The 26,491-nt window shown below is 40.2% G+C and overlaps 2 protein-coding genes across 2 annotated transcripts; one reads left to right on the plus strand and one right to left on the minus strand.

The window, feature by feature from the left end:
• The first annotated feature begins 3,210 nt into the window (after positions 1-3,210).
• LOC311056620 (P2R1A-PPP2R2A-interacting phosphatase regulator 1) lies at positions 3,211-12,950 on the plus strand. The gene is made up of 9 exons (XM_084073386.1): positions 3,211-3,989; positions 5,155-5,239; positions 6,360-6,416; positions 7,359-7,405; positions 7,569-7,626; positions 7,869-7,933; positions 8,304-8,359; positions 8,473-8,557; positions 9,587-12,950. The coding sequence occupies exons 1-9, from the start codon at positions 3,886-3,888 to the stop codon at positions 9,705-9,707; spliced, it is 678 nt and encodes a 225-aa protein (XP_083929512.1). The 5' UTR covers positions 3,211-3,885; the 3' UTR covers positions 9,708-12,950.
• A 7,131-nt stretch (positions 12,951-20,081) lies between these two features.
• Positions 20,082-25,791, minus strand: bacc1 (BPTF associated chromatin complex component 1). Its single transcript, XM_084075207.1, has 6 exons — positions 25,456-25,791; positions 24,655-24,749; positions 22,914-23,015; positions 21,495-21,721; positions 21,148-21,252; positions 20,082-20,819 (listed from the first exon to the last, which is right to left on the minus strand). The coding sequence occupies exons 1-6, from the start codon at positions 25,474-25,476 to the stop codon at positions 20,755-20,757; spliced, it is 615 nt and encodes a 204-aa protein (XP_083931333.1). The 5' UTR covers positions 25,477-25,791; the 3' UTR covers positions 20,082-20,754.
• Between the last annotated feature and the right edge of the window lie 700 nt (positions 25,792-26,491).

A 26,491-nucleotide genomic window follows, 5' to 3' on the forward strand; every position in this document is an offset into this window, starting at 1 on the left:
GGCAACCCCTTCCTCCCTCCTTCTCCTTCCCTCCAGCTCCCCTCCTCCTCCTCCTCCTCTTCTGGTCTGTTCCCACTTTTAACCTCCTCTGCTGCCTTTGGCCCTCCTATGCAATGCAACGCATACGCTGTCCTAGCCCTGATACGTGACTGTCATATCATGACAGTCTTGGATGAACTTCAACCTGGTGTTTGCATGTTCTCCCCTTTTGGTCCGTACATCTACATAAACGTTCAAATGTCAAGTATAAAGTGCTTACCCCATGGCCAAGAATGTTACAATTCACATCGGCTGGGTATAAGTACGCGTATTTTCCGTATTGTTCAATAAAAAGTTTTTTAATCCAATCGGTGGCCATTTTCTCATAGAGTTATAATGTATCAGAGTGCAATACACCTCCCAACCGATAGGGTCGCGTAGTTGAAAGCATATGGTAAAAATACGAACAAAATGGCCACCGATTGGATTAAAATGCTTTTTATTGAACAAAACGGAAGATAAAGGTACTTTTTAGGGCCCGTACATACTTTTAACATCCGTGGCCATGGGGCAAGCACTTTATATTTGAGATCTGAACGTTTATATAGATGTACGGGTCGTAAATGGAGAAAGTGCAAACACCAGATTGAAGTTCATCCACGACGGTCGTGACGGATGACCGTCGTGTGATCCACGGCTAAACACTGTCCCATCCAGAGCGCCCTCATTATAGCTGCTAAAATGTTCCGCTCGGCGACGCCCGCGGGATTCCTTGAATGATTGACATTACATTGCATTACATTGTATCATAGGTATTGGAAAGAAAGTGCTTGGTCGGACGGGGTGTGGCTGGCTGTGGTGGCCTGGGATTTCTGATGAAACAATGTTTAGGGCACACACAAGAAGTCTGTGCCCTGAAAGGGTTAAGAATGAGCTTTTGGGTGTCCAGTTTCACAATTTTTGGAGATGACGACTCAAAACAGATGGGAGATTTCTGTCCTGTGTGTGGGAGAGATGAGAGAGCAGATAGTTTGCCTGTAGGATGAGGCGCAACATCTCAGATATAAACACACAACACTGCAGGGTAAAAAACGACTGTAACCTTAGAGAATACACTAGTTCATTGTAGGCACTAGGCAGGCTACTTTACAAGCAAGCAACAAGTGCTCAGGGACAACGATCCCACTGAGCAGAGCTTAAACCCCCTAACAATCTATTTCATTCTTCAAGTTCAACAGTGTAATTGGTATTAATTCTATTGCCTTTTAAGATAGACTTCATCTGACTTTCTGATTTTGTGGACTGATACAATGGAATAGTTGTTTTGTTTTTATTATCAATAATAATAATAATAATATGATATCATTAATATTATTATTATTATACAGCTGATTATATTATTGACAATATAAAATGTACAATAATTTATTGTTATTACGTATTAAGCTAAATTCATATTTGCATCTTTAGCCTTTATCTTCAGAGCAGTGTGTTTTGTTTTGACTTAAATAGTAGTAGTCAATAGGCCTATAGTCAATATATAGCTAAATATATTCTTAATAAACAGTAGGCTGCCTACTTCAAGCCTCACTATGTAACTTTTGTTTTAATGAATACAATTTAATTTTGTCCAATCTGTATGCATGTTAATACAATACAACGTATACATTTTTTTAACCTAACAAGTTGCGAGTGGGAATCCTAGATAAGCTTTGGTGAATCAGCAAGTTTATTCCCTTCAAGTAGGCCTACTGTGGTGTCCTTGTGCAAGGTGACGATAGAAGATAAGGGTCAATTACTGTATGTATTTATTAAACCATTTTAACCCTATATATATTGTACTTCCTTGAGGTGCCATTGCAGGGCCAGGGGTCTATCCTCTTGCTCCCCTCATTATTTTCCTCTCTATCTTTTTGCCTAAAATAGCAGATCTACAAGCTCACGACATATTACACTGTGATGCGTTGTGAGTTTGTAGAGATGCTATTTTCACAGAATGGTTGCCTATTATGACATATACCCAGAATAGGGAGCCCAAGTGGTTACAAGTTATAATCTTTACTTTACATTTATAGCCTTCATCAGATGGATTATCTCAATCCTGATGCTAGTGAGATTCACTTTGAACTGATATTTTATAATATTCTTTGTAATTATTAGCCTGTGTCATGCTCATCTGACTTGTTAAAAGGACCAGAGGTCGTGTTATATTTCTAAACGGGGCATAATGTGTATTTATTTACCATGCAAATATTTACTGACCGGTTAACCTATGCACTGCCTCACTATATTTTATATCTTATATGCCTACACATTCACACCAATAAGGTACATGAGAATACATTATACTGAAATGAAAAAAGATCATTTCACTGGGCAGTAAATGTTTTCCGTAGGTTTTGTGTACATTTTCTCGAGGCCTATATAGGCCTACTCACTGGAAAGTGAGGCTTTCCAGCAGTGAGTGGATTCATTCATGTTCACGATGCACTCAGTCTAGTAGGCGTTATTTCTCATGCTCTGCATGGTGAACTACTGTTGCACATTGCAATGTTTGCAATGTGCTGCGATAGCAGTGGTATAAAGCTGCTATTGCTATAGCAGTGGTATAAAGCTGCTATTGCTATAGCAGTGGTATAAAGCTGCTATTGCTATAGCAGTGGTATAAAGTAACTAAGTACATTTACTCAAGTAACGTACTTAAGTCCAATTTGGAGGTAATTTTACTTTACTGGAGTATTTCAAATTTTCAGTACTTTTACTTCTACTCCACTACATGATCTCAGAGGCAAATATTATTACAATTAATTGAAAACTTTGGTTAGTTACTTTGTAGATTTTGATTATTATTACAAAACATACATTAAGCACTTCAGCCCTATATTCATTAAGGCCATTTGAATATAGCTGATCTACAAGCTCACAATCTGCTATTTTCAAAAGATTTGTATACATTTGAAGGTTTTTCTACATTCCTGTATTGATACTTTTACTTAAGTAAAACATTTTAGTACTTTTTCCATCACTGCTGGTGAGCTTGATGCACATTGTAATATTCTATAGTGGGCCACACACACACACACACACACACACACACACACACACACACACACACACACACACACACACACACACACACACACACTACTGGCAGACCAGTCTCTTCTCATGTTGCAATTTGTCATCTGTGCCGCAGTATTTCATATGGCCAGCGAGTGGCGCTATTCTCACAGTTGATGAACTACCTCTATTTGGTGAGGGACTATGTTGTAAAATCTTTCAAATAGTTTTAATTTCGACCATGCTTCTCAGCGTTTGAACATTTTTGGCCATTATCGCTGAGGGCCGGGAATGGACAACTTTACCCGAGAAACGTCTAAACTGCCCCGGTAGGTTTGGGAAGAAAGGCTGCTATGCGATGTTCTCCTTCTAAACGTTAGCTGAACAGCTAATCCTAAAAAAAAAAGTCACGTCACTTTTTTTTTTGGTGCTCGAATTAAAAGTTGCGTCGTGTTAGCGACGACAACCTGGGCGACATTTATATGCTTTAGCAAAAAGTTATCAGTGGAATTCGTATGGGTTTTTGTTAAGCTTTTTCGGATCCGCAAGATTGTGCGTTTGGAGACAGCAACACATCAAGCATATTGGTACGAATCCCCCCAAATGAAAGGACTGAGCTGCATCTAGTCGCTGGACATTTTCCTTTTAAAGGAAAATGCGATAGAGCCAAAGGCAACCCCCGGGACTTAATAATTCCCCCCGCTGACTTGGCGGCTCTGGCTTGTTGCATTCTGAGGCCTGCGGGTCAGGCTTCCAGCGGGCTCGAGTAGAAGCCCCGCGCCGCCTTCGAGTGGCCGCACGGCGGCAGGAGACGCTGCCAGGGCGACGGGCCGGGGAACCGTCGGAATGGAACGGATGGAAGTGGACCAGTGCGCAGGCGCACCTCCCTCGGCGTCCGGAGGCGGGGCTCTGCGTAGATCGAACAGCGCCCCCATGATCACCAGTGTCAGGTTACACACACACACACACACACACACACACACACACACACACACACACACACACACACACACACACACACACACACACACACACACACACACACATTGACATTGTTGATCACCTCTTGGGTTTAAAATCCTCTTAGCAGACCTTGTATTGAACTGTACTTTCCTGTGCTTTTTTTTTGCAAACTACTAGTAAAATATTCAATCAATCAAATTAATATGGTATAAAAATCAGTTTGAGCACCCTATTTTATGCTTTGGCTATTCAAAAATAGCCAATCTAGAAGCTCAGAGATCTTGTAATGTAAGTCATACTCAGAGAGTATGAGCATTTTTTTTAAATTGTGAAAAAACTGTGAAAAACTTTGAATAATTTTGGGGGGGAAATTACAGTCTTCTCTGGGAGTCCCTGACGCAATATCTTTTCAGATGGTGGTCTGCAGCCTAATACGTGACGTGTGTGTGTGTGTGTGTGTGTGTGTGTGTGTGTGTGTGTGTGTGTGTGTGTGTTTTTACACCTGTAAACCTGTGATGTGACAAGAAAGTTGGAAGTGTGTGTGCGATTGATGCGTGCACTGTAGACCAGTGGTTCTCAAAATGGGGTCCGGGGATCCCCAGGGGTCCTAATATAGCTTCACAATCATTTTAACAACTTTATCCATTTCTATGTTGGCCATTCAAAATTACAGATCTACAAGCTCACAGCGCGTCACTTCGAGAGCTTGTACATCTGTATAAGATTTTTTGAAAAATGACAAAAATGTTTGGAAAATGTTCCATAATTTTGATTTTTTTTAAAAACATAAATCTTCTCTTCTCGGGGTCCCTGGCACAAAACCTTTTCAGATGGGGGGGTCCGTGGCCAAATATATATCAATTTCCTTGACATGAAAACATTTGAGAACTACTGGTAGAAGCTGAAAGTACACACACACACCTGCACACACCTCTTGTCTGTTTGATTTAATGTAAACATGCTTTTAACAAAACAGCTTTGTCTCTAGAGTTTAACCTAATTAAGTAGCAAAGGACAAGAATTCTCATTAAAACAGTAGAGAAAGAAATACATCACTGACACATCAAACAGGCTGTCATTGTCTCACTCTCTCTCACTCTCACTGTCTTTTTACTCTCTCGTCACCCTTGACCTGCGTGTCGGCCTTTCCAGTGATGGCATGACGGTGTTCAGTCCGATGACATCATCGCGGTACCGACGCAGCAGTGTCTCTGTCAACCCCAGCTGCCCTTCAAGGGTGAGAGTATGAGAGCGTATAGGAGTGTGTCTGCATTTGTGAGGATGTGTATGTGTGTGTGTGTGGTCTGTCACTGCCCAGTTTAGCCCGTAACAATGTTTCTAATAATATAACGTTTTGCCATTTTCACTAAAGTAGAGCATTTCTGTGAGCAGCAGTGCTACTCTTCTGGGTGCCAGTCAGTGCAGGGTAAACCAGAATAAACAGAAAACAGTACTCCAGTGCACACTAGGATACTTATAGACACCATTTATTCATTAATCGAAGACATGAATTGAAGATGTTTATGGGGCCCACTGGAGGAAAATGGGAGGATATACAGTATAAATGTACAGTATACCCAAAAATATACATGTCCCTTTAAAAAAAACACATTTTGCTAATGTGTGTAAAAGCTGTTGGTTGACCGCTATTAAGAGAGAGAGACGTTGTGGACTTCCAGTTGGTGGACTTCAAAATTAAACCTGTGTTAACAAGTCAAATCATATCATCACCCCAAGTCTTATTTTGAAGTCCGACTAGTATTTACAGGTGGTCTTGCTTTTTACTGAAGCTGATGGAATAAGAACAGAAGAAAGGCTGGATTGAAAGCAAGATTTTGCTGTAGATTTTGCCTACCCATCATTTTGACGTGCTATTCAAAAGGCCAATCACTGCAGCCTCTCTCTCTGCTGAAAAAGGTCTCTTAATTATTAATTAAAGTACAAACTGAGACTGGAGTCAAACCGTTTATCATTATCATTTGGTGTGGGAGGGGCAATATTTTTAAATGTATTTTTCTTCAATCACTTGGGGAAGGTCAAGAAAAAGATACACTGCATATGTCACTGGGAGGGTCATGTCTTTATTTCAGAGAACTTAAAAAATCCTCCAGTGAAGTGACCCATCATTCTAAACATCAGACTGCCCCTAAGTATTCTGGTGTGTGCTGGACTTTTATTTAATGACATTGTCAGTTGTTTTCTATAAACATTTGGAAATGTATATGGAAATCTAGTTAATCCAACTAACAATTAGCAAGATTTCCACATGAAATGTACAAGCAAATTTGGTTGTGTGCATGGTTTGTCTTTGAGAGTGAATGTTGGCCTCTCAATCATACTCTGTCTTGTTGTTGTAGGCACTCCCCCTGTCTCCTTTCTCATTGACCAGTGAGAGGTCAGACCACAAGAGGCAGGTAAGGAAAATGGGGGCTATTTACTATGTACTTACTATGTACTAAGTGTGTTATTAAGGCTACGTTAAGACTGACAGCCCAAATCACGGTGGTTTGAAATGCAATTGAAATCTGATGTTTAAAGTAGTGTCTCACTCTGCACGGACACATGGACACCAAGGCCTTATTTATACTGCAGTGTTGCTTGCTGTAAGTAGCCCATCTACAAGCTCACAACACGTCGCACTGTGATGCGTTGTCATACAACAGAGGATAAGTTCAGCATTACTCATGCCTATGTTGTTCCCTTGATACCTAAGCAACCAATGCAGATAAGTCAACGATGTCTTAATACAAAATTGCGATCTGATCAGCATGCAAATAATAGTGTCGACAGTCAGTCCTAAAGATCAGCTTTGAGAAACAAGTCAGATTTGCCTGCAGTCTGAACAAGGCCTTATACTCTGTATACTATGTGTTCTATTTGAGAGCCAGCTGTACAATATGTGCAAGGTTTGTTGTAGAGCAGGAAATCCTTGAACGTGATTGAACCTTTGATTGCACATTCTGTCTATTGAAAACACACTTTATTATACCGTCTATATACATTTTTGACCAATGAGCCAATGGAGCCTGCCTCCTTGGTCAGGGGAGGTATTACATTTTGACCTTTTTAGGCATGTCAACCAGTAGTGGTCCTACCACACCACAGGATCTACATTTCTAAATACAATAGCAGTTAGACCAACTACAATCACTGCAGAGGTGTTAGTTACATTGTATCAACATACTCTACCTTACAGATTGGTCAAAAGGACATTTTATTCACTGAAAGTTACATAGTGTAGCTTTATTTATTTTTTATTTGTTTTTAAACACACCTTTTGGAGAATGCTTCATCTTATCACATGCATCAATAGATCTGTAAACCTGTGTGTGTGTGTGTGTGTGTGTATATTTCAGGAGGAGAATATGGAGATGACACTCAGGGGGAGTCTACAGAGACATAGGTACTTGTCTGGCACACACACACACACACACACACAGCTCACCTCAGTACCACTGAATTAGTTATCTCTCTTTCTTAACCTTGTCTTGTTTTTCACCTTCTCTGTCTCTCATATGTATCCTCTTTCTCCCTCTTGTTCCTCCCTCTTGTTTCCCTCTCTGCAGTGCTTCCAGTCTGATCCCTTTGCCTCCTGTCAGCCAGTGGCACGACCACTTTTCCGGGGTAAGTGACCATTATTTCTCTTTAGACACACGTCTCACCCAGAGTCACTCAGAACAGTAATTCTCAACCTTTTTCATTCTAAGGACCCCCAGTTTGATATGTATTAGGGCCACAGACCCCCCATTTAATACAATGTCTTATATCTGGGACCGCATCCTACACTGGTTAAAAGAGAAAGGTGGGTTGGGGAGTCATGCTTCCTCTAGTTCTAATACATACTATAACGCTATGGTTCTGCCCAGGGCTTCCATTCACAGGACAGCGGTGTTACGCCTAATTCATCTCCCAGCCCAACGAGGAGGTTCAGGTATACCACATTAATCTACCCTATCCTCATTGGTATTTATATTGTGGGTGTTATTTTGTTTTAAAGTGAAATTCTCCTTGAATTAGTTTTAGCTGCAATTACTCACACAGTATAAGCCACTCTGTTTGACCAGTTTTTTTAAATACAAAATGACTTAGGCTTATCACAAATTACGAGCTTGTTTATTTATGCAGGTTAACCAATGTTGTTTGTTTTTACTTTGATTGAAACCACATTGTAGTACATCAGTCAGTCTATTCTATGAAATGTGCAACATAAATGGGTTGTTTTTGTCATGGAATGAGATTTGATACATTTGTATCATTTTTAAATAAATCTACAGTGACTGAATTCCTTTGTTTTTCATCAGGCCAGTGTTGAGCTCCACCGTCAGATGGCCGGCATTAACTCCACTGAAGAGGAAAGGTAATGTGTTTGCGTGTGTTTGTGTGTGTCCTGTTATAAGATGGTCACTCTAATCAAGTCCTCCTTTGCTGGTTGTTTAATGGGAGTTCTGTTCATCTCCTGTGTCCCTTCAGGAGGGGTGGAGTCTGACGGGCCACCCAAAAAGCTGTTCGTCGCCGGGGTAACAGATCCCGCCCACTCCACCAGCTACACAGTCAGGTGTGCTGCCTGCTTTAAACAGTGGCAAGACGCGCACAGACACACACGCACACGCACACACACACACACACACACACACACACACACACACACACACACACACACACACACACACACACACACACACACACACACACACACACACACACACACACACACACACATCAGTAATTCAGTATGTGAAAACAAATCAGAGCTCAGAAATATATATATTCTTTCACTGCCTCTCTGTTTCTCCCTTTCTCTCCCTCCTATTTAACATGGAGGTAATGTTTGGCCGCTAACAAGAGTCAGTAACAATAATAATAATAATAAACTTTATTTATATAGCACCTTTCATGACATAAATGCAGCTCAAAGTGCTTTACAGAAAAAGAAAGAAAAAATGAAAAAACACAGGGTAAAAACAAAAAACATTAGAGCAATGGCAAGAATAGAGCAAGGCAAAAAGAACAATGGCAAGAAGTAATGGCTACAAATAAGAGGCAGCGGGTCAAGCAAAACAAGTAAAACAATAGAGCAGTGGCAAAGTACAGTGGCAAGAGATAAAAGCTAAAGATAAAAGGCAGTGGGTCAGGCAACGATAAAAGACAGAAACAACAGCGCAGAGATTTAGAAGAAACGGAATCAACTAAAAGCGAGAGTGAATAAATGAGTCTTGAGCTGTGCTTTAAAACTGTCTACAGAGGGTGCCTGTCTTAAGTGTAACATGATATTGATAGCGCTATAATGGAAAATACAGAAATACAGGAAGGAATATCTAGCATAACTAAACCCTAAGCATTTAAATGTGTGCATTGTTTACCCTGGTATAGTACGAAAATAAGACTAAAGCCTGATTTGTACTTAGCTGCACGTGTTGCGCACAGAAAATAGCGGATCTACAAGCTCACTGTGAAATGCGTATTTTCTGGCGTGCGGCAACGGGACGCAGCAGAGTATAACTCAGGCTCATTGTACTGTTGGACAACTATTTGATGACAGTAAAACTGACGTTATTCCCTGTCTGTCTCTCCGCCCCGCCATCAGTGTGTCACAGGCCGTCGCCGTTGCCGCTCAAGGAGGAGCCGTTCCGCTGTGTTCGAGTCCGCAGGGCAGCCCTCTGTCTTTATCCCCGCCTCCATCCTTCACCCACCACCCTGGTCACTAAAATGACGTCATGACCGCCCACACACACACACACAACACACCCGGAGACGTCAGCCTGTCACCATGTGTCACAGCACAGCCCAGCAATTCAAGAAAAAACGCTGCAAGAAGTCGGAAGTCCCCTTATTTTTCTACTACCGGAGAATCGTCAACCTGACGTTTGCCACAGTTGCCTTATTTGCCCCCTTTGTCGGCACAGAGAAGTTCTGCCTGGAGCAGAACCTGTATCAGCTATATATGTCACGCGTATATTGTGTGAGAGATGAAGTTGGCCATTGGATACTAAGTGGTTGCTGGTGGTCTGAACAGAGAGTGTCAGCCTACGGTAGGCCTAAGTTCCAGTCAACTGGGAGTCCACTCTCTGCCCTACATGCCTAACAGGGGTATTCATCTCTAGGGATCTTGCCCAGTGTCCTGTTGTCTGTATGGGTGTAAATAAATCAGGCAGGCTTCTGCGCCGTGCCCTGAACCTTACACGGGTCAGGTCAGTCAGGATCTGCCTCTACCCTAGGTAATACACGCGGTGTATGTCCGTGTCTTTGGCCCCGTGCGTAACACCTCGCATTTCACGGAAAAGAAAAACCAGCTGAAGGGATTACCATGGATCATATTCAATTTTCAATGTTACATTGTCTGCTGCCTAAAAGCTACAGCGTGTATATATTCCATGCATTGTGGCCTTTAAAAGGCTGGCACTGGCCAGTTGGAATGGAACAACAAGGACACTATTTAGTCATCTGGATTTCCTCCTCAGCCCAATGTATACTTTGTCGTGCGACGGAGTTGTGCACGAAAATAGCCGAACTACAAGCACACGGTGTGTCGCAGGCGCAATGCATTGTGAGCTTGCAGATCTGCTATTTTCGATGACGAGGTATAATTCGGGCATTACTCTCTTCGAGTAAAACTTCATGTTGGACTGCACTTTGCAAGCCGATCTGACAGAAATATCTTTTGCCTGTTTATTAGGTGAATGGAGCTTCAATGTCCCATACAAATATCTCAGAGAGAGAGTAGGTCCCCAATTCGAACCAACCAGCAAAATCTCTTTTGGAATTCCAAGTCGGATCTGATTCTGATTATCTGCGTTTGGAATGTTTTAATTAGATGTAGTCGTACAGTATATTACAGTATGTTACTACGAAGTGGCACCTTGAGTTGTTAGGATGAATAACAGCATGGAGGCGAAGTGCTCCCTTGATACCGTGAGGGTCAGATTGTCTTGACACAGTCCACAGCCATTTCTCTAGAAGAGTCTTGTCGCTTTGCATGCTGGAACATTCTTAAAACCATCAATGTTCCAGCTGGGACTTAACCCATTGAATCCGGGAACGCTTGTCTGTCATTTTCTTTGGCTATTCAAAAATAGCAGATATACAAGCTCATAGCTCATAGCGAGTGCCGCTCGTGAAAATGTGTGCAAATCTTTGAATATATATTTTTGAAAGCAAACTATTATATAATATTTGTCAAATATTTTGTTCCAGGAACGCCCAGAAGCAAAGATTTGTATATAAATGTTCGCTTTAAAAAAATATATATACTCAAAGATTTGCACAGCTTTTTACGATTTTTCAAAAATAGCAGATCTACAAGCGCGCCGTGCTATGCGCTTGTATATCTGCTATTTTTTAATAGCCAAAGAAATCTAAAAATGACAGATGTGTTCCCGGATTGAATGGTTTAAACATTTATTTCTCACAGGGCCAAAACTTTGCTTTCAAGCTGAAATGATATTTGTTGTCAGAAAGGACAACAGTTTAGATAGCTATTAGTTTGTTGTCACAAAAGCTTCGATGTTGATGTGTCAGCTCTTTTAGAAATTTAGAGGAATGGGCAGGGTGATTATGAATCATTAAGACTATGATAGACAGGCATAGAGCACTTACAGAAACATGTTGGAGTAACATCTGCACACCATTATATCAAGCTGGTACATATTAACCCATTCAATCCGGGGAACGCATCTGTGTCATTTTAGATTTTAACTATAGCCATTATTTTACACTTTGGCTATTCAAAAATAGCAGATATACAAGCTCATAGCGACCGAGTGCCGCGCTATGAGCTTGTAGATCTGCTATTTTTTCATGAAAATTTGTGCAAATCTTTGGAATATATATATATATATGTATTTCTAAAGCCAACATTTGTGACTCAAATCTTACAGTAAATCATACGGTTTTCAGAAAACTGTTAGGATTTTAGAAGACATTTGTAGATGCGTTCCCGGATTGAATGGGTTAACCTGGGATAGAGCATCACTTGAGCTATTCCCCAGCCAGCCGTGCTCTAAACCCCGCCTCCAATCTGTGTTTGGCTGAGACGCGCGGAGGGAGCGCTCGTTTTGGTTTACGGGATAACCTATTCCTCCCACCTTGGCTTGCCAACTCGGGATAGTAACCCGTCATTGTTGAACAAGGTCACTGTCTGCGCAGTGTGGGCACTCGCTCCCATAGTGGCTCGCTTGTTTTCAAGTGATTTAAAAGGGTCATGCATCTGTTATTACCCTTGCACATACGCAGGACGATGATAAACTAAAACGAGCCCTCCCAAAAACAACTGGCTTGACGGCTGGTTTGGGAATATGTCACGGTCCAATCCAAACCAGATAAAAGAAATGGCTGAACCAAAACAGAGTCTGAGGGGAGTAGCTTTTTTGAGACAAAAGGAGGAGAGAGGGTGTAGCTTTTTGTCTGAAAGTATAAATCGTATTTTACTTTATGATGATATTTTAAAACCAAACCCAGACATGAACCCAAGAATTCAATTGCAAAATTCAGCACACCCCAACTTAAGTTCATTGCCAGGAACTAGGCTAATTTATAGATAGCATAGCATAGCATGACCCCAACAATACTTCCCTCGAAGTTTAAATTAGCCTTAAGAGTTACTTTAGAAGTGTCTCTGTATACATTGTTGCTGCTCTTCCACCTTCAGAGATGTTTAAAACGACACAGTCCGAATGTGGTTTATCCAGGTGTTCTAGAAGTTACTTTTGCGAGCCTTTATGGCTAATTTATCATTTGTACAGCTGCGCCGCTCGCCAGAAATATAAATAGGCTTCATGGACGTGAAGTGTCGTGCCTACGTCTCCCTGGTTTCGTTAATTAAGGAACTGGAGTCCAAAACGGGTCACGTGTCTTGTCTTGTTTTGTCAGGTCCCAACATGACGAGCACAGAAATAGTTTAACCCATTAAGACCGGGAACGCATCTGTGTCATTTTAAGATTTCTTTGGCTATTCCAAAAATAGCAGATCTACAAGCTCATAGCGTGGCACAGAGTGCCGCGCTATGAGCTTGTAGATCTGCTATTTTTGAATAGCTAAATAAATCTTAAAATGACACAGATGCGTTCCTGCAGTGAATGTGTTAAAGAGCCTGGGGAGCAGGTTCAGAGACCACAAGTCTAAATTGGGGCCCGGTCTAAAAACTATACAAGAAGCTGTGGTCTAAGGGCCTTAATGGCTCTGTGTCTATATGTTTATAGTGTATCTATATGTGAATATTCAGAACGGAAGCTTTACCATAAAGTTACTTTACCCTCAGTTTTAAGCCAAGGGGTTTTTGACGACAGATATCGAATCCTCAGGCAAAGCTCTATGCTGATGACTGTGCTCTTTCATTCCTGTTCTTTAAAGGGTGTTTTAAGCCCCCCAAAAAAGAAGTGGTTTGTCTGAGGAAAAAGAAAACTCGCCAGATCTTATTGGGCTGCATTTTATAATGCAGTGCAAGTGCAATGTTATGGTGCACATTTTATTTAATTTTTTTGCTTAGTTGCCTTCCTTTAGTGGTCATAGTTTGCAGTAATTGGCCATGCCCTACATACCATTAGACACTTTTCAGCTCTTTTGTCAGAATACTTTCAAGCGCTTTATTTGAACATTGTATCATTCTTCTATAACCATTTTCCAGCAGATGGACTAAAGTGTCACTTTCTTTCTTCTTTCTTTTGGATGTGTTTTCTTATGAATGTAAATTTTGGAACTTTTTACACTTTTCAGTGAGGATAATTATCCTCAGGGTAGAGCATTGTTTTCTTACTCTTCATGGGTACTAGGGTAGGACATTGGCTTTATTATAGTTCTAAGAATTGATATATGTTCATTTGTTTTTATCTTGGGCAGTCCATCCAGTATTTGTGAATATTAATAACACTCCCTGAGACAGATTCCAAAGAACTGAGACATAACGTGTGAGGTCATCAAGGTGTATACTTGGGGAGCATCTGCAGAGGCAATGGCTCCAAAGAACCTTTGTCAGACGTGTAGAAGAGTTTCGTTCTGTGGTAGCATTGTCAGTGTGAACCAGAGAAGATAAATGCCATTATAGTCACTGAGGAGTCACAGTTCTTTCCCCTGGCATCTGGATTTTGAGAGGGAGTTGATAATATTAACAAATATGGGGTGAACTGTTTGTGTGATCAACACATATGGAATTCTTACACCGAGTGAAAATTCCCCCCTTTTTACATGGGGCGGCAGTGATGTGAGAACCCTAACACTTCCCCATAGATTTTGGAGCACTTTAATCACCATATAGTGTAATGCCTCATACACACCAAAACAAGATGAACATAAAAAAAAGCTAGCTTTGATATTTTAGCTTAAAAAAAGCTGATTTGCTTAGAGGCCACATTGAAAATAAAAGCTGATTAATTGTTTTGCTTTTCTTGGTGCGTAGGGGCCATGAGAGTTTGCTAATCTGTGACGCATACGGCACACATTTCACCAGAGGCGCCGCCAGAGACCAGGGGGCAGACGTTGAACTACATTCTCGTTGTAAATCGAGCGTTCAGTTGTCAGGGTGATCTCTGTAATTACTGGGTCACCCTTATGAATATTTGGCCTCTGTCATATTATGTGGATATACATAGTATTATGCTCAGAGCGAATACTGCCTTTCTGCCCACACATCTTTGTGCCTCAGTAGTATTTTACCCATGGCGTATTGCAGTTTTTCCTCACTCATTGGGTTGTTATGACAGGGTCAAAGAACGGGTCAAAGAATCGTTAAAACAGCGTTTACTTATTTGCCGAGGTGAATGCCAACTTCTGGTCCGAGAGGGTAAAACAGTTGTGAACCATTTATGTTCTGCTCTGGACCCTAAAGTATATTAGCCCCGCTGGGAGATACATGTCATGTACATACAGTAAATATGCGGCCATATATTTTTAGATGTAAATCTATGGGGAAACGGATAGGGCTGTCATTCCGACACTCTTATGCTTCGTTTATACTTAGTTGTGCGTCGTCGCCACGTGCCAAATATAGCAGATCTACAAGCTTGTTGAGCTTGTAGATCTGCTATTTTCAGCACGCGACTCCAGCGCACAAGTATAAATCAGGCTTTAAGGATGTGATATTTCCTGCACGCCCATGTGTTACTTTTAAGCACAATTTCTTTTATCAGAAACTATTGATTGATTTGACTCTAAATCACATCGAACATGTGATGAAAGTGACATACAGTAAAAGGTGTGTTTTCCTTATGTTGACACGCACATGTGTTAAAAGAATTCCACATCCTTTCCTCCTGACCTTTCACTTGTGAAATATGTACTGTACATAATATGTCTATGTAAGGTGTTTTAGCCAAGTGTCTTATACAGAAAAGAAAAGGAAAAAAAAAAAACAACCTCATGATTGTCTGTGTTATACCAGTGCTGTTTTAATGTTGGCAATGGACAAAACATTTTTTCCAATCCATGCTATTTGTGGATTTAACAATCAATTTTCACAATTTTGCACAGAAATTACTAGACCAGTGTAAATGACTTTCTTTCTGTTTGTTACATGAATGGAAGCATATCTAGATGCAATGGATGCTGTTTATTTGCTCCCCCCCTACAACCACCATCTGACTTTCCTTGTACTTCTTAGCAGAGGAAAAAAACAAACAAACTTCGGGTTAAAAAATATTATTGGGGAGTTTGGCTCACGTTCTGTTCCGACTACTGATCTCTGATGTTGGTCAAAAAGCACATTTAAGGACATGTCTGTTTAATTGATGGTTGCAAACTATAAATCTGTCAGAAAGAGGTTGGTTTCATAACCTGTGGTGGTGAAAGGTGATGAAATATACCTCTGGTCCTGAGGTGGAAATTATACACGACATCATAATTAATATTAATTGAGCCACCAGGGCGTGTCCCGACCTCTAGATCAGTGGTTCTCAAAGTGGCGTCCGGCGACCCCCAGAGGTCCTTGAAGGGGGTCCCCATGGGGTCCCCAGCAAAATGAGTTAATATAGCTTCAAAATCGCTTTATCGACTTTAACCTTACAAGCTCACAATGCGTCAAAACATTTTAACAACACCAATATTTTTCAAATGGGGGGTCCGGCCGAATACATATTTATTTGGGGGTCCTTGACATGACAAGGTTTGAGATCCACTGCTCTAGATTTCAAAATCATCAGCATTGGTTATTCTTCACAAACGGGGACGAAGAGTATTTGTCCCGCTGTTCTGCAGTGTCAAAAGAAATGTTATAATTTTATCGTCATTGTCTAACCGCAATAATGGACAGACTTTGACTTCTCTCAGGAACTCCGAAGAACCCCATAGAATAGATGGTTGTGAGGTACACAGTAAAATCACAGGTTTTCATGTGACTCCCGAGTATTCAAATGGAACCAAATGAACTCGTAATGGGCCATTTGGCTCCATTTCTTCACTAAGGATTTTACAGTGAAACAACAGATTGCCAAATGCTATGCGACTTCTTTTCAAAGGTGTACAGAAATAGGATGTAGTGTAGCTCTAAGACATATTTAAGTGTATTTTATGATGGAAGCACGCCATTAAATGCTCTGCTTTATTTTTGTTTAGCTTTTGCTTCTTTCAAAGAGCAGTGATAAACTGTTTTTCATGCATTCAACCTGAAATGCAGTGAAAATTACTATGGGTTTGACTGGAACCGCTCAGTTCTTACAAGCCCAAACTAACCTTTTGAGTTGCCATAAAATGGCATGACACATACACTGATCTTGGCATGGATCACTGCGTCAAAGAATTATTTTTGGGGCCATTTTATAAATAAATAAATGAACACATATTTTACAATCGTAATACTTTTACTGGGTTTTCCAATTGACAAAATGTTCCATCATTCATTTTAAGATTTTCATTAGTGATAGCTAGTCATTTTTCCAGTGTGCTTCAATGCATTGAGTGAGGTCGAAATGTGAGTCTTGCAATTATTTCTTTTTTTTTATTAATTTCCGTTCTCTTCCATTCTTGCGTTCTCCCGAGGCCTTTTGTTTTCTTGTTGGAATGACGGATATCCCATTTTAGAATGCAACTTTTTTTCCTTTTTCTTTCACTTCCTGGTTGTGTTGATGGCATTTTCCTGACATGATGTTCATGCCTTATTAGCGTAGCAGTGTTTCAAGTGCCCTGTTGCATAGTGTCACTTCAGGGTTTCCCAGAAGCAACTCTGTGCTTAGATCTTCTCGTCGCATTGGAAACCGCTGGCAATGGTGGTTTCCAGTGCTAAAGAGGCCTTCTGGGAAACATGCTCTGGCAAAACTAGCCACGTCTTTCAAATCTGGGTTTAATGAAAAGAATATCTGCTCAAATATTGGCCACTGAAACAGAGGACAAAATAGGACATTTACTTGATAACTTTCTTGGGAAACCTTATCCACAGCTCCCCCACCCTTTCTCTTCAGCATCCTTTTCATGTGGTGGAGGAATTATGACAGTTTGTAGCCTATTCAATTTGTGGTCACAAGGGTTTATGTTTCTGTGTCAAAGTGTTGAATGTAAATTCGCTTGTCGTGGCCAAGTGAGCTGCAGTTACACCTGCATAGTATACCGTATCTAAATAGAAGCTTCTCTGAAAACAGTTTTTACAAAACGTTGACATTAGAATAGAAAAGCTGTGCTCAGTGGGAGTTGGGATTTAAGAGACAAACCCCTTGGCTTGCCACCAGTGACCAGACCAAACTTCATAGTTAAAATGCCAAGTTTTAATTGAATTCTGAGAGCACACAAATGTAACCAAATGGACCTGTAAGGGTCTATTTTGGGGTTAATTTGGACCTATGTATACCATATGTACCATATGTAATGTGGTTGCATATTTGTATGCTGAGTTACCGAGGATTTGACTGTGTATGACCCTGTCCTCAATTTGACACTGTGATCTTAAGTGTCTTTTAAGGGGCTCTTATCTTCCTTTTATTCATGCTGATTTACTCTTCACTGTCGGTTTGTATTGCTGTTATTGCCGTTCCTATACCGTTGTTAAAAAGTACAAAAAAACAATATTAACATCGATTAATATTGTATCGATCTGAATGTGAGATACTTTCCGTAAACTGTGTCAGTCAGTGTTAAAGTGACATTTGTCTGTGGTAGAATGTCTTCATTTTTGTGTGTGCATACCTCTATAGCAGTATATGGGCATATGGTTAACCTTCAATACTGTATCTTTTAGTAATGATTTTGCGCTTTTGTCAATCAATATTGGGCACTCGAGCAAGAAGTGTGAGGTGTAGGCTTCCGCCCCACCTCTCAGAAATCAGTACAATCAATGTTTTGCTTTTCATATTTGTTATCTTTTGGCATGATGATTCATGGCTGGATTATGAATCATTAGACATCATATAGTATCTGTACTTTATGGGCTATAGCTGCATTGAAGATGTAGGCTATACTTGACATGCGTGCCCTCCAAAACTTCAGTATGCATGATTGGAGGTTGACGGTCCCAGAATGCTTGTGGAGTGTGCACACTGGGAAATGACATTTTCAACTGGGGTGAAAATATCACTTTAACCACTTAAGCCCTATTTTATACCTTGACGCACAAGGGCGGCGCACAGCGAAAATAGCAGATCTACAATACTGGCTATTTCTGGAGAAAAACAACGTCCAAAATAGGGACACCAGGTTGAAAGTGGTTAAAGATGGCTGCTTTCATCTTACTCTTCAGACAAAACAAAAGGGTGCAAAGAGGAGAGAGAGAACATCATTTGAGAGTGGAAGGAGGCGGGCAAGAAAGGGAACTAAAAGCACATCTAAAGCCTGATATATACTTGGTTGGTCACCGGTGCCGTGCACGGAAAATAGCCGATCTACAAGCTCACAACACATTGCAGCGCAACGCTTTGTGAGCTTATAGATCGTCTATTTTCCTATTTTCGGTGTGCCACACCTTCGTGCAACTAAGTATCAACGTTGAGCTGTAAAATCCTGTGTTACTTTAACTGAGTCCATTTGTACGATCTCAGTCAAATTCACACTGAGAACGTTACTGTGTATAAGAAACATTCAGACAAGTATTTTCAAAATGTAAATAGTTTTTCTTTTCTTGACAAATACATAAGATAAAGATGATGTATTTTTATGGATCTGTAAAAGAATAAAAAAATAAAATACTATATTCATTCATTCCCTCCAGAGTATCTCATGGCTGTGAAATTGACGCAAAATGTGTTACGTTTTTAGTGAAAACAAAGCCATGTACACCATATGAATTGATCTCATATTGTATATGAAAACAATCATGTAATAAAATAAATGTATCATTAGAAAGTGTGTATTCTCTTCTGATCTGGAGCAGATCATACATTTCCCAAAGAAACCTATTTTTTTTATTTCATTAGCTGTTAAGATTGCAAGTAGGCCTATTTGTGTGTATGGCACATTTTTAAAAAGCACAGCTATAATACCTACCTCATTGCTAAAGATTTTTGGATTTTAATTGTTTAGGTAGATACTGCATTGTACTATATACTGCGTGCCTCTGCATTTTTCCTCAATGAAGTAGAATCTTTATTTTAAATAATTAAGTTTCTCTATTGCATTGTTGATGTATTTAGCATTTTGCAATTGACTAGTGAGGATGCAACAGAGATATCATTTATTTCACCAATATTTACAACATGTACTGTTTATGGCTTATTTCTACAGTACAACCACAATTGTGTTGTGGTTGTACTGTACAATATTGTAACATTTTGTTAGCAGTTGCTTACAACTAATATTGTAACCGTCCGTCAGTAAATCATTTTGTAGAAAAAGGTCATGTCCGGCAGAATTGAATCCCCAACCTGAGGGTAAACATTTCCCCAACCACAATGAGACACAGCAAGAGGGTTTCAGTTTAGGTTATTTTTTTCTTTCTTTTTTTTTACTAAACAGCATAAAATGGATCAGATATAATGTTATTCACTGACACAACAGATTCTATTCAAATTGACTGGATTCTATCAAAGTAATATGAAAGAAATTAGGACTATGTAACAAAACAAAAAATGCGGGAGGGAGCACACAAGCAATCCTACAACTTTTCCCATTCATGTTCCTATGTTTTCCGTTTTAAAATAGAACACTTTTCCTAGAAACTCATTTCCTTCTGTGGAGTGAACTGTGGAGTACACAGTTTGCTAAAAAACATGGGCCTAACGAATAACCCATCACAAGTACATGATATTGCATTTTATTTTCAACCGTGCATGCGTACATTCAGTCTATATGGATCTCCAAATAAAGAGGGACATGATATTTGTTTGATGTTAGATATGGCTGTCATTGGTCAAACTTGCACACTGTCAGCAGAATATCACCGACAACCCCACAACCACATCTTCAGCTCACCATACACTCTGCATTGACATTATTTTTTTTCGGTAGCTGCAAGAAACTCAAGAGTAGTCATCGACCGACCGAGCGTGCCAGATTTACGGTCCTAAAATTTGAAGCCAATGTGTGGGAGAAGAATGACCACACTACTACTCCGAACTTTTGTGTGACTTGTCTGTGCATTTCCAAACCTGCACCGGAAGCCTGTATACTGATTATGTAAATAAAAACAGTCTGTATTGAAAACATGAAAATAAAAATGTGGAGGAGGAGGAAGAAAGCACGTCCTAGTTAGAAATCTGTCCCCAATGAGCAACGTACAGAACACGGAACCACAGCTCCAGGGTTCTGTGACCAATTTTCAGCAGTCTTGTTTGTCTGGGAGCGATGGGTTCACAAAAAGTCTCGCTCCGGAAACGTTGCACGGGGCTTCCGTTGTCACAGGTAAAACGTCAGCGGGACAAGAGGGGAAGGTCACTGGAGTTCATTATAAGGCTGGAGTCCAGGTTTAAGCTTTCTGTGAAATACATGGAAATAACATGCCAAACGTTTAAAAGATGTTGCCGTTTCCATTTTGGTAGAGACGTTTCAGCGTACACCGAATAATGTAAACTTTCAAGGTTGTTGCCTCATGTCAGGTCAAGAGAAACGTTTGAAAACTTGGGAATTTTCACATACTGTATCTCTATGCTAGTTTTTACTTTCGAAATGTCTCTGCAGTTGACATGCCGTGATGATTACAGTCATTAACCTACACCATACACTGTATATAAAACCAATTCAAGTTCAAAGTTCAAATTTTCAGAAGAAAACAACCAACTTATGAGGTTCTTCTGTACTCTCACCTTGGTCAAAGTTGAGCTTCTTGTTGGAGGAGCCATCACCCAGACCTTCAATGTCCACCAGGTCGCTGTTGACATCAGAGTCATTGAGAGCACTCAGAGTCACATCTGCAGAGGGACAAAACATTGCTCACCGTTAGGTAGTGCAGTACATTTGAATTAACATGAAAAAAACATTTTGTAGCATTTCACCCCCAATGCTGTATACAGTATGTGTAAAAGGAGTAAAAGCAAGGGAAAGCCACTGTACAATGATAAAAAATATATATACTTATTAATAGGCTTAAATGCACTACCTTAACAGCATTTTGATAAACACACACTGCATATATTTTTTATCTTCAAGTTACCTCCTGCAGTCTTCTGCTTTTTGATGGGTGGGGCTAAGGAGGGGCTGCTCTGCATGCCCGTTGCCACGACGACCTGCGATGGTGCGATCATGGCGGGGGCGGCGGGGACCGGGGCAGGCGCCATGGTGACGGTCGTCTTCTTGACGGTCTTTTTGGGGGATTCCGATGAGATGGGCACCCTGCTGTCCTCGTACAGTTTCCTCTTCACCGTGCTCTTTATCTGGGCTCTGCGGTGAATTCCATTCATAAGAGTAGATTCAGAACAGTGATTCTCAACCGCTTTCATTTCAAAGGACCCCCCGTGTACTATGCCACAGGCGCCCCATTTGATACAATCTGTGGGACACCAATCTACACTATAAAATCCTCTTGTGTTAATTTGACTGAGTGTACGAGTTTGAACATTTGTACACTCTCAGAGTTACAGACCAGTCTGGGTCTATTTGCTTCTTGACTATCAATCATTTTGCTAGGGTCCACCTGAAACCCCCTCGAGGACCGCTGGGCGTCTCCGGCCCAGACCTTAACCCATTAAGGCCTGAGGCGATTCTTAAAAATGTTTTCTAACAGTTTTTTGAAAACAATCTGGAAAATATTTTTTCAAGATTTTTCAAAAATAGCAGATCTACAAGCTCATAGCGCGGCACTTGGTGCCGCGCTATGAGCTTGTTTGGCTATTTTTGAATAGCCAAAGAAAAATCTAAAGTGACACCGATGCGTCCCAGATCTTAATGGGTTAAAATGTGCTGTAAGTGATTTAATATAGAATATTTGTTCAGTAACAGGGATCTGTCTCCATGTCTCTTCATCCCTTTTAGTATACCAAATCGGTATACCAATTCATTTCATATAATCAGGAGAGAGAAATCATACAGGAAGTGAAATTGGAAGTGATGGAAAATAAAAATGAGCAAACAAAATTGGAGCTGGAACACTATCACAACATTTAAGCTGATAAGTGGATTCTTGCTCCTGTTTGGATGAAATTGGTGTCCCACCTGAAAAATGTATCATCTGTTCACTTAAAGGAGTTCACCCAAAAAATGACTTATTTTCTATCAATTGCACACCCCATGAAGCCTTGAATTCATGGATTTATTTTTGTCGTATTCCTAAGCCAACAATTTGATGACCGGGTGTGTATCCGGTAGGAGACACAAATAATCTACTTTGTGTCTCCTACCGGATACATTAGCCGGTAGAAGACGGGAATCTAATTATTGCTTAAGGAATGCGACAAAAACAAAAAATAATCCATGAATTGAAGGCTTCATGGGGTGTGCAATTGATAGAAAATAAGTCATTTTTTGGGTGAACTACTCCTTCAAGAAAACACCTTTCTTTGAACCAAAAAAATATCACTTTTAATTTACACACTGACACACAAAAAAAACAGCATTTGAATCCATGCAGACTTACACAGTGCGCTCTTTAATCACTGTGCTGATGTTGTTCAAATCATCACCGAATCGCCGAACTGCTAAACGGAGCATTTCAATCTCTGTCTCTGTCCACTTGGCTCTGGAATTAAAGGGTGCAGAGTTACAGTTTACAGCCATTGTTAGCTCAACTCTTATCACTTTCCCCCAGCACTTACAGTAGATCCACATACGCACACACCTATAGGGCTGATTACAACTTTAAGTTGACGATTAATTGTCACTCACATAATTCCGCTTAACGATTTCATTGTGTGTTTGTCGTTGAACATTGGAACATATGAATGAAAATCATTTCTGTAATAAAAGGCTTCGTAATAAAACATTGCACAGGGCAGATATGACAAATAACTTCAATATGCAAAGAAATTGTTGACATATTTCATAATTTTATACATGTAAAAATAGCAGAAATAGTTGATCTACAAGCTTACAACATTGTAAGCTTGTAGATCTGCTTTCTTAGATTAGATTTCTTTTTTTAATATGACGATAAGGCAAAAATAATTGCGATTCGACGATTATGTAACAATTGTGACAGGCCTAAACACACACACACACACACACACACACACACACACACACACACACACACACACACACACACACACACACACACACACACACACACACACACACACACACACACACACACACACACACACACACAGCCTCTGGAGACTACACAAGATGTGAAAGGAAATAGATATCAGGGTCTTAGCATTTCCTCGAGCAAAGCATCTGACGTTCTACTTTTGTGTCACATATAGTTTGTTAGACCCATTTAACAGTGGTAAATGTAAAAAGGTGGTGTAAGTGATAATGATGTTAAAATAAGTGTTAAATAGCTGGCCTATTTACATGGCTACTGTAATGGGTACACCTGATTCATGCAAAAACACCTACTCGTCCAAATAGAGTGACGTGGCTGCTAAACAAAACAAAAGGAAGCGCTGCCTGGGTTCATTAACAGTGGCTCAAAACAGGTGCTCTTCAGTGGAACAGGTATAGGAATAGAAGCGAAGGAACCCAAAATGTTGCTTGTGGTGAGGCAGACTATAGGGAAAAAATACTGAGGCACTCTGTCTTCACGTGAAAAAATATATAATTTATTTAACAGATGAGCAAGGCAACAGCTGACCTGATGTGGCTGCAACACAGTATGTCATGTATTATAATGCGGAAAAATTTACTGACTGAACTAGGTAACCCACCTGAAAATGTATGTTATGTTCATTAAAAATTTGGAGAGACCCCTGTTTACTGAGCAAAGAACTATGATTACCATCAGAATTAGAGCTTTAACATTTTAACAAAAAACATTTTGTTTTAACCAAAAATATCACTTACAGCACCTTTAATTAACAGATCACTGACTCTGCTGTTGGTTGAATACAGAAATGTTATTAGAAGTATATTGTTTGTTTGTTTGTGTTGTTGTTGTTAGTATTTCATTCATTGGTTTAATTAATTAAGTTCACTGCTACTAGTGTTGATGAGTATGTCTTGTTTATTATTGTAATGTATATTATTGTTATGTATTTAAATGTCTTCATGAATTGAAGACACAGGACCACAATGGATATAAGCCCTTCCTGGGGCTTTTTAGTTTTATCCTTTTAACAATCATTGTAAACCGTACCTCTGTACAAATAGCAAACTGTTAACCACTTTAACCATTATTTTATGCTTTAGAAGTATTCAATCAATCAATGTCTTACCCTGCTGGGCTGGAATCAGACACAGGGTGCAGTTGCATGGTGAGCTCTCCCAGCTTGGTGAAAGCAGCTCCCGCAGCAGAGAAGATCTCTCCCACCTGTCCACCACCATCCATCCATCCATGAAGGTGATCATCACAACAACACAGGACAAATGTGTGAAATCAAGAGGGGAGTGACAAACAGTGGTGTAAAGTAACTACAGTAAGTACATCAAAGTGCTGTGCTGTACTTAAGTACAATTTTGAGGTGTTTTTACGTTACTGGAGTATTTCCAATTTTCAGTACTTTCACTTCTATTCCACTATTATACTTTTACCCCACTACAATTATTTGAAAACTATAGTTACTAGTTACTTTGTAGATTTTGATTATTACAAAACATACATTCATCAGTTCACTTCAGCCCTATATACATTTCGGCCATTTAAAAAGAGCCGATACAAGCTCTGCTATTTTCAAAAGATTTGTATACTTTTGAAAACTTGTGAAATGTGACATTCTGCATAATGAGTACTTTGTACTTTTGGTATTTTAAGTACATGTTTATAACCAATACTTTTGTACTTCTTGCTTAATCCGGACTTTTACTTGTAACAGAGTATTTCCACTTTTACCTAAGCAAAACATTTGAGTACTTGTTTCCATCAATGGTGACAAATAAAATAAGAATGCCCCGTTAGCGATGAGTGAATCAATTCAATCGCTTCGTTATCATCAATATCAACAGTTGATCAACTTTTATGCATATAATAAACACAGAGATTCGAGCATGCATCTCAGATCTCCCAGCAGACAGTTTACCTTAGCAGATGCTGAGGTCATGATGAAGTTGTTTTGAACCTCTAATCAGCTTGTAGACACTCAACCAAAACAATGCACTGCACACACACACACACACACAGCTAGCTGTTAGCTTCCCTAGCTAACGTTAGCGGGCTTCCATAGATTAAAACTTACGAGCCTATGCGTCAGTCACAGCGACAAATGTAACAAAAATATCACCTAAATCACACTAGCGGGTTCAACTAGTTTGCAAACAACGCATATTTGGTGGAATATAATAATAATAATAATAATCTATCAACAATGGTTCAGTTCCAAAAGGCAAAGGGGGATAAAGAGAATGTTGCGCGAATACGGTGCTTCGCTGCCATTGGTCAGTCTGAGAAGGATGTTTCACTAAGCGCTGTTTTGATTGGTTGTTCGAGTTTAAGCTCGCGACCGTTAGCAGGGCAGGCTCTTTGCTGCGCAGTGCACACATCCTGTCTAAAGCCCGCCTACTGTATCCGGTATTTCTCCACGCTAGCATGCATTCACTCATACATAAACGTTTCCGTATCCGCTCTAAACCGGATCTGCAATCTGAAAAGTGAATTGACTCCGGTCCAGTCTCGCTCGCTACCGACGTTGCCAGATTTTGCGAGAGAAATAAGCAACCAGGTCTATGAAAACAAGCCCAAACGAAGCGACTAATGCCTGCCCTGGCCTACGCCTATTTGGAAAATAGCCGATCTACGTGCTTGTAGATCTGCTATTTTCAAAAAATATATTCGAAAAGAAAATCTTGGGGGGAGAAAGCATTTTTAAAAACATTTTGGTATGGGGGGGGGGGGGGGGGGGTACTTCCTGGCACAACATTTTCACTTCAGATGGGGGGTCCACGGAAAAAATACACATTAATCTGGGGGTCCTTGACATGAAAATGTTTGAGAACCACTGGTTCCACTCCACTGCTAAACTAACTACTACCAATATTTACGATTTATATAGCGACTTTGCAGAAACACAAGCCCAATTCCGCTTATAATAAGCGGACATGGCAACACTGCTCGCCTAC

This window comes from Gymnoscopelus microlampas, assembly GCF_963454915.1.
Source record: "Gymnoscopelus microlampas genome assembly, chromosome: 12".
NCBI lineage: Eukaryota > Metazoa > Chordata > Actinopteri > Myctophiformes > Myctophidae > Gymnoscopelus > Gymnoscopelus microlampas.

Bases quoted from the DNA above. Each gene is read 5' to 3' on its own strand.
- bacc1 (XM_084075207.1), bottom strand. From the start codon at position 25,476: ATGACCTCAGCATCTGCTAAG. The intron at 21,722-22,913 runs GTAAGTCTGCAT...AATTCACCGCAG, and splicing joins GTGATTAAAGAGCGCACTGT to AGCCCAGATAAAGAGCACGG. The intron at 20,820-21,147 runs GTGAGAGTACAG...TGTATTTCACAG, and splicing joins GAAGCTCAACTTTGACCAAG to AAAGCTTAAACCTGGACTCC.
- LOC311056620 (XM_084073386.1), top strand. From the start codon at position 3,886: ATGGAACGGATGGAAGTGGACCAGTGCGCAGGCGCACCTCCCTCGGCG. The intron at 6,417-7,358 runs GTAAGGAAAATG...TGTATATTTCAG, and splicing joins GGTCAGACCACAAGAGGCAG to GAGGAGAATATGGAGATGAC. The intron at 7,406-7,568 runs GTACTTGTCTGG...CCCTCTCTGCAG, and splicing joins GGGAGTCTACAGAGACATAG to TGCTTCCAGTCTGATCCCTT.